This window comes from Lupinus angustifolius, chromosome LG17, assembly GCF_001865875.1.
Source record: "Lupinus angustifolius cultivar Tanjil chromosome LG17, LupAngTanjil_v1.0, whole genome shotgun sequence".
In the NCBI taxonomy this organism is placed as follows: domain Eukaryota; kingdom Viridiplantae; phylum Streptophyta; class Magnoliopsida; order Fabales; family Fabaceae; genus Lupinus; species Lupinus angustifolius.
The window spans coordinates 17,605,798-17,618,196 of NC_032025.1; the positions used below are offsets into that span (position 1 = coordinate 17,605,798).

A 12,399-nucleotide genomic window follows, 5' to 3' on the forward strand; every position below is an offset into this window, starting at 1 on the left:
GTCTGACATTATAATGTTCTAAGTTACCCTAAGTTATTACCACGTGTTATCCTCACGTTTATGCATATAATTCGGCCAAATATTAATGTTCTTATGAGTCAATTAATACTCGAATGGATACATATACAAACTAACATTCAACATTTATTATGAACAAACTGAATAAGAAAATTCATTTTGCAACTTCATACATTAATTTATTGACTTAAAATATTAAACAATATTATAATGCAAAATATATTCTCTAACATTCTAGATTTCATTGAGTCGCTACCGTTAAGCTTAGTCGTAGCAAGTCAATAAAATGTGTAACTATAAGTCTCTTAGGTCTCAGGTTTGAGTCGAATGAGACTCTTTTTAATGAATAATAAAATATTACAGATATATTTAATTTTAAAGGGTTACAAACTCATTAAATATATGGACACAATGGAGTCCCATGTCAAGGCTAGGATAATCAAAATGTATTTGAACTTTGATTGAAGACTTAGTTCAAAATGTTTTATTGGTAACCTGATGGTAAACTGACATATAATAACAAAATTTCTATTTCTACATGTAATAACAACCCAGACTCGTGATTTGGAAGAGTGATAAGGAATGGCATGACATAGAATGAGGATTTGTAAACAATGGAGGAAGAGGTTGATGCACAAGGTGGTGGTGGGCAAGATGGGTTTTACAATGGTTGTTATGTAGCAAGCAAAAGTGCAGACCTGAAATATGTGATGTAGAAAGCTTCATCTTATTCATCAACAAGACACACGATTTATACACTATAAAAAAGAAAACTGATGCAGAAAAATAAATTCATACATAAATAACATAATGAGTCACATAAGTGCTCTAACATTATAGGTGAAATATTCCTAACAGTATATTGACTCTTTATTTCCTAATGAATACTCATTATTGCCTAATGAATACTCCTTATTGCCTAATGAATAGTCCTCCTTATTGCCTAATGAATATTCCTAACAGATTCTGAGTCATCTTAATCAACACTCCTCCTTGACTTTGGAGCTTTAAATTTCAAGCTTTTGTCATATACTTATTCTCAGAACTGTCAAAATTGAACTTGGTTATGTAAGCCCATTTGACTCATATACCCTTCTTGTCTTTAGGCATCTCTACCAACTCACATGTCTCATTTTTTGCAATCACCATGAGCTCCTCCTTCATTGCATCCATCAATTTTTGGTTAGTTGCATCTTCTTCATATCTTGTAACATCTGATGATGTATTCATAGGTCCTCCAACATTTGTGTGTATCATCTGCAGCTTATGTGTAGTCTTCTATGTCTTTTTTTGCGGAAAAAGAGGCTTTGTTTGCTTCGCATATCGGTAGGCAATGCGTATAGGAGACTTTGTTTTTGTACCTTCCTTGTGTAATGTAACTTGCTCATCTTTAATCAAATCCAAGACAAAGCTTTTGCCTTTCATTTGAACTTTGAACTCCTCTTTGCCTTCTGAATCTTTAATCATGCAGTTTTTGTCTTCAAACAAAATCTTATAGCTTTTCTCCATCAAATGAGGAACACTTAACAAATTTTGATTAATTTCAGGAACATATAAGACATCATGAATTAATTTCAAACTTGTGTAACTTTTAACTTCAACTGTTCCTTTGCCTTTTGTTTCAATATATGCCCCATTTTCAGTTCTGACTTTGAAAATAGCAATTTTATCAAGCTCTTTGAAGAGATCTCGATCATAAGTCATGTGGTTTGTAAAACCACTATCAATGAGCCAACTTTCTGTAGAACTGTTAGCGTCAAAGCATGATACATCGAATAGTTGCTCTTCTTCTAGTTGATCATCAGCAACCTTAACTTCTCCTTGTTGTTTTTGATACTTGCATATTTTTTCCATGTGCCCTAACTGACCACACTTATAACATCTTGCATCATGTCTCCACCAACATCTGTTTTGTGGATAATTAGTTTTTTTGCAGTAGGAACAAGGTGAAAAGACTTCATTGTTGCTACTTTGGTTATTGTATTTGTTGTTTTAATTTTGTAGTTGTTATTTTGTCTCCTTCTTTTGTCATTCCGGCCATTGTTGCTTTGTAATTTGGTTTAGAAATCACTCTCCATTGATTCTTCTTGTCTCATAAGCCTCCTTTGTTCTTGTGCTTGTAATGCATTTAACATTTCTGTTAAGGTGATGCTTGACATATCCTTATACATTTCCATAGATGAAATTGCAGCTTCATATTTTTCAGGAAGTGTAACTAGAATCTTTTGAACTATTCTAGAATCAGAATATTCAGTACTTACATTGTTGGCAAAGGCTAGAAGTTTATCAGAGTACTCCTTGATTGTTTTTGAATCTCTCATTCTTTGCATTTCGAATTCTCGAATCAAATTCATCACTTGCATCCATTTGACTCTTTCATCTCCCTCATATTCTTGCTTCAAAAAATTCCAGATTTCACAACTTGTTTTCAGTGTCATTATTCTGTTAAAAATGGTGGTGAAACAACTGCATACAGACATATTCTTGCTTTGGACTTTATTTGATTCATCTCCTTCTCATTTTAAATTTGTGCAACAGTTAGATTGCGTGGAAGAATTGGAATGACATAATCTTGTTCAATGGCATCTCACAAATCATTAGCATCCAAGAAAACTTTCATTCTAACAGCTCATACATGATAATTGTGTTCATTAAACACAGGAGGTGCAAATGCAACAGACACTACTTCTGAATTTATTTTGATAATTTTAGGCGATAGAAGATAATAGAGAAAGTGTTTTAATTGTGTTTGGTTTTGGTTTGTGTTTGTTCTCATAGATCCCTCAAGATATAGCTCTAGATACCAATTTGTTGATTACGTAGCAAGCAAAAGTGCAAGAGGAAATATATGATGTAGAAGGTTTCACCTTATTCATCAACAAGACACATGATTTATACACCATGGAAAAGAAAACTGATGCAGAAAAATAAATTCACACATGAATAACATAATGAGTCATATAAGTGCTCTAACATTGTAGATGAAATATTCCTAACAGTCATACTGCTCTTTATTTCCTAATGAATATTTCTCCTTATTGCCTAATGAATATTCCTAAGAGATTCTGAGTTATAATATTAATTAACATACGTGGATTTGGTTTGCAGGAATAAAATTAAAAGGGGGGATTTGGTATCTGTCGGATATAGAAGAAGAATGCATGTTTTCTAATGGAAAAAGAAACATTCCCACTAACCAAAGAAAATGAAGCATGACAATTGATATCTGGTAAAGTTGTCAACCATTTCTTTATAATATATTAACTTTCCATCATAAGCAAATGATAGGCTTCCCATACTTTGGAAATCAAGGAATATGTTTTGATAATTGAAGTTAAACCCTATTTCAATGTGGAGAAGAAGAAAGATAATTACAATATATGTTTTGGGTGTTCAAGGCAACTTCTTTTTAAATGATATGTAAACAAGTTTCATATGAATAGTTACTTTCTCACTAATTACAAACTACCACTTTTATTTTCACAAACCTGTTCATCACACTCTATTGTTTCCTTCTTTCAATTTGTTAGAATAGCTCATTCACAAGTAGTAATTGAAATGTCACCAAGTATAATTGCTATTAAACCCATTGGGCTTATTTTGAAACCTCCATTACCGGTGAAATGATTATGTTTGAGGCTTAGAATTTGGAGGTGGGTGAGAGAAGTTAAGGGGAAAGGAGAAACTTGGAGCTACAGATTTTTGAGAATGAGTCTTGAGACATGATTGTGAGTTATTTGGAAATATATAATATGTTTTTAAAGGAAAGGAGTGCATCCAAATCTGAGGTTAGGAAAGCTTGAACAATGTGAATGAAATGAGAGAGGAAGGTGATTTAGAGAAACAGTAGCAAAAGGTGAGAAGGTATACCACTATTGTTGCTATGCAAAATGCAGAGAGGAAGGAGCAATACAAATGAAATGAAAGAGTGGAGTGAGATAATTTCGTAATTAATGAGAAACTGAAGGACTTAACAATAATGAGGATGGTATAATAATGTGGATTAAAAAAATTATTTAATTATTTCCCATGTGTCAATATATAAATGGACGGGACAAGAATAGGGACAGGATCATGAGACAATTGATCCCTATCCCTGCATACTTGGGTGTTGTATGTGTTCATTATGGTTAAATCGATGTTGTGGTTACAATGTGTTCTTCCGCTCCGTTGCATGAGGGTGAGTCAGGCTAGGGCCTAGCTTGGTGTCTTCGTGTGTGAGAGGATAAGACTTCATGATAGAGTTTTCTGGGCAGGAAGGCCTAGTGTAGTTATGTCCTCTGAAGGGGGAATTTGCCCCTATAGGTGGGCAAAAGCATGGGGGGTCTGGAGTGTGCTCGAGCCCGTTGGGGGAGGTACCTGAAAAGGTGCTCCAACGATCAAGACAGTAACCACAATTCACAGTATATGTAAGTATGACACTCAAGATATTAGAGAGTATGGTTAGAAAGTGGGGGACCAATGCCTGGGTGTATATGAGCTATATCAGGGAGTCGTAAGTAGTCTCTCTTGAGTTATTTATTGTGTATATGTATATCTCTTATTATGAGGGTAGGAGCCCCTATTTATAATGATGTATATGAAGAGTCTTTTGTTAGATGTTGTTGACATGATCGACTATCTAAGTCTATCGACCTGTCTATGGCAGAGGAGGGGCTTTTTATTCGTGTCAGACGGCTTGGTGAAGTCGTACTATGTGCACAATTGACTTACAATATGTGATAGGTTATGGTAGCCGCAATATAAGCATGCATTTTTTGTAGAGCAAAAGGTTAGGTGAGAGTTGCAGGCGACGTGTATTATATGTTGGCAACTCGTCAAGTAGGTGATAGTGGTGTGCCCTTCTACTAGCATGATGTGGTACCCAGGTGACAGTATAGTTTCCTTGACGAGTAAAGTTGGTCGGTTGGTATGGCGAGTTCATACGGCTTATGGCTTCGCCAAGTGTTCGAGCTCGACCAATATTGAGTAGTTCAATCTCGTCAACAGGACTCCATTTGACAAGGATGAAAAACAATGATTACTAAGAACTATGGTAAAAAGTCACTCAATACAACCTCAATTATAATCATAATGTGCATGTATATATCTTTAATTGAGGACCACAATTTAAAATCATAGTGTGTTTATTTTCTTTAAAACCATACATATTTTGTTTAAGTTGGGTTGTCATGCCTTTTAAAATGTGAGCCTCATGATGAGACATAGGTCGAATGGAAACTTCTTTACCATAGCCTACCAATAAAAGATATGTGAGACTTTTATTTATTTACCATAAGGCTACTTAGTTCAAAATATTTTATTGGGAGCGTGATGGTGAACACTTATATATGATGCTGCCGAAAGATATGGGACTTTTATTTATTTATTTATTAATTATATTATGGAAGTCCAAATATTAGAGTGGTAAGTTATAATTAATTAATCATTCACTAATTAAGTGACTTTAGAGTAAATTGTATGGGTGAGGAAATAAGAATTTAGAAACATAAATTATAATAAACACAAGATACCTAAACTAATTACATAATATTAGAATTTAGAAGCATTAGATAGTTTCAAACTTCAAATTTCAGCTTCAAAAAGTTTCATTCTCATCTAAGAATTCCAATATTAAAAAAAAGCACCCAAATGCTGGAGACTCTTTCTTATTTAGTAGGGTATAGGGAGGAACGAAATATTATTTTCAGAATTTAAACTCGTAAACACTCACTTAAGCAGTGCCATAATTAAAAATCTCATGGTCCATGCAAAATAGACTTCAAGTGCTGCCCTTCATCAAAGCCATAACAACTTCTACTTTCAGACCAATGCTAACACATTCATCCAATTCCCACATCTATGTTCCATCTTTCAATGAGTAACATTGAGAGCTTAGTAGCTGTATTTGAATGTCTTTCTCCAAATGCTATTCATTTCACTTCTATGAGCTAGACCCTTAAGACCCAGCAGTGTGGTTGCAAGCTTCAGAATTTTATGCCGAAATAGGGACATTGGTCTAGCAAGGAAGATGAAAAGGGTAATTGGTCCAAGTTTAATTGAGATATGAAACAATGATGATTGAAGAAAATAAAGTTCCTGAATTGTGGAAGCATCTTGCTCATTATTCACATGATAAAATAATTATGGCTTATTTTGCTGTGCTGATGTTGATGTTTCTTGAGATGGTAAAGTCTTATCTATTTGGGCAATCCTATATTTTAAGGGAAAGGTTTCTTTTTGAAGGAGTTTTTGGTGGGCATGCCAAGAAAATGGAATACAAGTTCAGTTTTTTTCAACTTTATCCCTATTCATGTCTCAATTTAATGAAATTGTGATACCTACTAAAACAGATTTAGTAGTATGAAATATATATATTAATTTTTATTAGATATCAAAATTTTATTGAAATAAAATAGAATTAAAGATACTTTTTGGATAGATGATCTTCATTCAAGAAAATGAGGGTAAGCATTTGTTCCAATGTTTTGAAAATATAATAAGATACATTATATTGTGAGTGCAACTCTCTTTACTACTAGTGAGTTTTGTAATTGGTTGATGAGTAAAGCAAAATACTAGAAAAGTATTTTTCCTTGTACTTTAAGTGTGGGCATGTAGAAAATGTAACACCTTCATCCACTTTCAAGCCAAGCCATAAAACTTATCAAATCCTTCATTTTCCAAAGATAATCTATGCATATAAATTATAACCAAAGTATTCATTGGCATTAATCAAATCAACCAACCCTTGCAATATAGCCAACAGTGAAAAATTATGGACAAATTCTTCTTTGTTTCATTACTTGGTTTGCTGCTAGCAGCACATGGAGTTTTAGGAAGCATGATGTGTGACAACATTGCCATGCTTCAAGAACTTGAAAGCCTAGACATAGAAGAAGAAAATGAGGTAGAACTTTCTGAAATCCCTTCATGGAAAAGTGAGCGTGGTGGAAAAGTTCTTGTGAATGTTGATAGCTTTGGTGCTGCTGGAAATGGTGAATCCGATGATACTGAGGTAAAGTGTTTTTCATTTTCATTATTTATATCATAAGCACAATTCTCTTAGTAGCAAACAGTGAATTGGTTCTTTCGTACCAATTCGTGGTTCGTTTGTGAACCAGATCCCTTTAAGGAACGAACTGGATTTTTATCTACGGTTTAAGTAAAAGAAAAGAATAATAATTAGTAATATACACTCACTTACATGAATGAGTTACAACAAGCAAGAAATTTTTTAATCCTTGGGTATTTCTCCTATGGTGTTGATTAAAACCTATAAGAAGCAACACTAAAAGTGACTATACAGAAAGCTATAGAAACCCTACTAAATATACTCTTAGCATACCAGTACTATGTACCCACACCCGTGCCAAAGAGAACCACGTATCAGGTGACTATGATTTAGATATTCCTGGACATGCAAACACATATCATACTTACTCGATTCACTCATCAACCTTATGTACCACATACCAATTCGCCGAGATAATTGTAAATGAACCTTATATTGTACTCAAATGAACCACATACTTGTACTCGTACCGACTTCTGGTAACTATAATTCATTCTTTACTAATGGTGTGATTGTCAGGCTTTCCGAAAAGCATGGAATGTATCTTGCTCTACACCAAAATCTGTTTTCTTAGTTCCCCAAGGACGCATTTACTTAATCAATGCAACAAAGTTCATAGGCCCTTGTGCAGGCAATATAATCATCCAGGTATACAAACAAATACTTCGATTCTTTAACAGTTTTATTCTTCATTCATATGATTATTGATATAGTATTATCATTACTAGATTGATGGAAAAGTTGTAGCACCAGATGAGCCTAAGAACTGGGATCCAAAATTACCTAGGGTTTGGCTTGTATTTTCAAAACTTGATAAAGCTGTTTTCCAAGGTTCTGGAGTTATTGATGGTTCAGGCACAAAATGGTGGGCAGCATCTTGCAAAAAGAATAAGTCAAATGTAACTTTTTTACAACTTTTTTACAACTTTTTTCATCTTAGTTTATAATAGCTTTAGTTGCAAGCAATAACTTATGTTCATTTCTTTTTGTTCTATTTCTTTTCACAGCCATGCAAAGGTGCACCAACAGTAAGAACCATGCATCATCTTAACCACTATTGTATTATATAATATTTGATGAAGAAGGTTTTGCAAAAATGTGTTCAATAATATTATTCTATATTGTTGCAGGCATTAACCATTGATTCAAGTTCAGGTATAAAAGTGAAAGGAATAACTATCCAGAATAGCCAACAAATGCATTTCACTATATCAAGATCTAATTCTGTTAGAATTTATGGTGTCAAAGTTTCATCTCCTGGAGATAGCCCTAACACTGATGGAATTCATATAAGTGAATCAACAAATGTAGTAATCCAAGACAGTAAAATTGGAACAGGTTCTCATCAACTTTATTTAACATTCATTTATATCTCAACTACATGTTTCATTCAACAATTATGTACAACAAATCCTAATAACTTAATCAAAAAAAATGTATGCACAGTTTTATATACTATCAGTTTATCATCTATCGTTCATTTTTAATTATCATTGACTCTTCAAAAAAAGTAATACAAATGAATGATAGATGATATACTGACTTTGCATAAATCTTTATACGTATAGTGCATAGATATTACTTTTTTTTTATGAATAGAAGATTACAAAATCTGATTTCTGTGATTATTACTGTTTTTTTAGTGATTGATTTTTGTTGTTTGATAATGAATTTGTGTGATTATGTTAAGGGGATGATTGCATATCAATTGTAAATGCTAGCAAGAATATCAAAATGAAGAGAATTTTTTGTGGACCAGGACATGGAGTTAGGTATCATCATCTATATTCCATTTTTCCCTTTCACCACAACATTTAGTTAACAATTGTATTTCATTATTTGAAAAATATAAGGGCTGAGAATAATATTTAGAAGAGTACCTTTCAATCAAGAAATGATGGATTTATTATATAACAAGTTTCAATCTACACTTACCTTTATTCAAATAAAAATCCTTATTATTTTTGTTACACTTATAATTGTACATAGAGCTCTATTTTTTTTTGTTAGTTGAAAATTATATTTCAGTTGAACAAGTTAATTATTAAGTTTAATATATGTGTAGTTTCCTTATATATTATTTAAGTGTTTGAATTGCGAATAATGCAATAATAATATCTGCATACAATATTTTATTGTAATAGATTATTTGATATCTTGACTTGCCACAAGAAATTGATGCCATAAGAAATTGTCCATTTTTTTTTTGCAGCATTGGAAGCCTTGGGAAAGACAACTCAACTGGCATAGTCTCAAAAGTGATTTTGGATACAGCAGTTTTTAAGGATACTACTAATGGTGTCAGGATTAAGACTTGGCAGGTACTATTTTCAATCTTTATTAAATTAGTTAAGGAGAGGGGTTCACTTACTCCGAGAATAAGTTTTTTAAATTTATTGTCATCAATTTTATGGACATCTAATGGTTTAGATCTACTCATTAATTCAAACCATTGAATTTTCCTATAATTGATGGTTAAGATGAGGAATAAATTTAAAAAATTACTCTTGAAATAAGTGGATCATCCCGAAATTAAATATCAAATAAATAGCCTAACTTATAAGTTAAATACACTTCTTCAAAAGTTTAAGTTTCATATACATGATTAAAAAATAAGAGGCATTCATCTAATAGTCAGGTAAAGTTAAACTATTAGGGTATCGTATAAGATTAAAAAGGAGATTCAATCTTTAAAACATGAGGTATAATCATGATATGTTGAAAGTGGTAGTGATTAGAGCATCTCCAGGAATAGCATTCTTATGATTATTTTATAATTTATTACAATATCTTATGAAATAAGAATAAGTATATATTTTTTTCCTATAATGACAAACATTATTTTTATTTGGGTCTCATAACATCTATATTTTTTTCACAACATCTACCTCTCTCACTTTTCCTTGGCCGAGAACAACCTGAAATTGTTCTTATTTAAGAATAAAAATTAGAAAGAAAGAATAACACAGTGGAGAATGAAGTAAAAATATTTTTATTCCATTAAAAACAACCTTAAGAATAACCATTGTGGTTGTTTTTAGTCCATCATCCGAGGACGGGGAGACTCTTAACAAAAACAAAAAATACACACCATTAAAAGTTTTCATAAAGTTTAGAATGTGTTCTCCAAATAGACTAGGCATATATAAATCCAGCACAAATGATAGATAACTCAAATCTTTAAGCATGGTCTTAAGAGTTGGACTCTTGTTGCATTGTGTGTATGGAAAATATTTTATTGGTAGAAATAAAACTTTTGAAAATGATTAGTCTTTGAACGTAAGGTAAATGTGAAAATTGTTATAGAGTTATTTGTAAAGTACATGTGAAAATTGTGAAAAATGATGTATTTTGAGAATGATTCATTTATTTTGCTAGGGAGGTGCTGGATATGTTCGTGGGGTAAGGTTTCAGAATGTGAAAGTGGAAAATGTATCAAATCCCATTCTTATAGATCAATTTTATTGTGATTCACCATCCTCTTGTCAAAACCAGGTACAATAATTCTCCCTAATTGAAAGTGGATAAGTTTTAATTGATTGATAATTTGATATAGCATTTTTTTATATACACGCATTTCAAACCTACATTAAAAATGTTAAGATTCAATTTCATAGTTATATTTGTTTACTCAATCAAATTTAATCCTTAAAAAATGTTAGTTATTAGATAGTCGTTGAAAATTGTGTTGGACAATTTGATCTCTACAAAATTAAAATCACCAAATATCTTTATATTTTTTAAGTCGAATAAATTGATGATACTTGAAATTTTTCACTTCATCCTGTTTAGTTCAAAATTTTAAGGACAAAGTTACAACTTTTGATAGACCCACTATCCTATGAAAAATATTTAGGGGTAAATTCATGACTTTTTTCCTATGAAATCAAATTTAATCATACAAAAATCTTAAAAAAATTATGAGTATAATATATATGCATTCATTGGTGTAAAAATTTATATACAGTCAATGCATTATTCACTATTTATTTGTATTACTTTTATTTAAAAGTTAATAATGATGAAAAATAAATAACGGGTGAAATAGTAATAGTATAAAAAAACTCTTATATTGTTAGTGTATACATCTTTTTCTCAAAAATTATTTGGTCTCATGCTAAAATATTGAAGGAGCATCCTATATATAGTGTAGAATATTTTGATTAATCATTTTCCTTGTAACAATAATGTGATGAAATGAAGTTTTGTTTAATCAATTTTATCAGACTTCAGCTGTGGAAATAAGTGAGATAATGTACCAAAACATTAGTGGAACAACAAAGAGTGCAAAAGCCATTAAATTTGATTGCAGTGACACATTTCCATGCAGCAACTTAGTCCTTAGCAATGTGAACTTAGAAAAACTTGATGGCACTGTTGAAACATATTGTCACTCTGCTCAAGGCTTTGGCTATGGTGTTGTTCATCCTTCTGCTGAGTGTCTTAATTCCAATGATCAAATTTCTCAAATTAAAGCTTCAATTACACAAGATATTATTTATCATACTGAACTATGATAAGTTGATTCACTACTATACATGATGGATTATACATTGTTACATTTTGATTGTAATTTATATCAAACTTGGTAAATGGGAGGGACAAATTAAATCAAGGGAGGTATTTCTTGTTAAATAATTTAGGAATTACAATTAAAATTGATTCCAAAAAAATGTATGTATTGACATTGTAAGAGTTTAATACACTATCAGTCTATTATTCATCATTCATTTTTTAATTATCATTGACTCTTCAAAAAAAAATGAATGGTGATGATATATTGATTATGTACAAATCTTTACAATGATAATGCATAGATATTACACTCTTCCATATAATAGTCCGGTACACATAGTGATTTTATAATATTGATTGAGATTTTAGTTAAATCTTAGCATTATGTTTGATTTTTGTTTTCCCTAGTGGCATTAAAATATGTCCACTCCTATGCACATGGAGTTATGGGTTTGATTCTATGTCATGTAATCATATTTCCATTTCTACTTAGATGCTTCATTTAAAATGTAATCTTTTATCTCCTAAACTCTTATGTAACCAAATGAAAAGCTATACAATGATGATATATTGAGAAACAATAAACTTGGATTGATTTGTTATAAAATTGGTACTTTTTTAAATCATCTTCTGAAAAATAATGGAAAATCATATAATGAGCAACAAACAAATAGGGATTGATTTGCCAATGGACTTTGTAGTTGGAAATGAGATTTTATATCTATTTTCCTATGCCTAATACATTACTACTATTAGGATTTTGATAAATATGTATCAAATAAATATTAAATTAATTTTTAAGTTAAAATATT

At 31.4% G+C, this 12,399-nt stretch overlaps 1 protein-coding gene across 1 annotated transcript; it reads left to right on the forward strand.

The window, feature by feature from the left end:
• Positions 6,522 to 11,738, forward strand: LOC109330639 (probable polygalacturonase At1g80170). Its single transcript, XM_019564890.1, has 9 exons — positions 6,522 to 7,015; positions 7,592 to 7,720; positions 7,801 to 7,971; positions 8,080 to 8,100; positions 8,203 to 8,410; positions 8,763 to 8,844; positions 9,285 to 9,393; positions 10,451 to 10,567; positions 11,299 to 11,738. Exons 1-9 carry the CDS (start codon positions 6,776 to 6,778, stop codon positions 11,587 to 11,589), a joined length of 1,368 nt encoding a protein of 455 aa, XP_019420435.1. The 5' UTR covers positions 6,522 to 6,775; the 3' UTR covers positions 11,590 to 11,738.

Excerpts from the sequence above, each read along its gene's own strand:
- LOC109330639 (XM_019564890.1), top strand. The coding sequence starts at position 6,776 with ATGGACAAATTCTTCTTTGTTTCATTACTTGGTTTGCTGCTAGCAGCA. Across the intron at positions 7,721-7,800 it reads CAGGCAATATAATCATCCAG|ATTGATGGAAAAGTTGTAGC; the intron begins GTATACAAACAA and ends TATCATTACTAG. Across the intron at positions 10,568-11,298 it reads CATCCTCTTGTCAAAACCAG|ACTTCAGCTGTGGAAATAAG; the intron begins GTACAATAATTC and ends CAATTTTATCAG.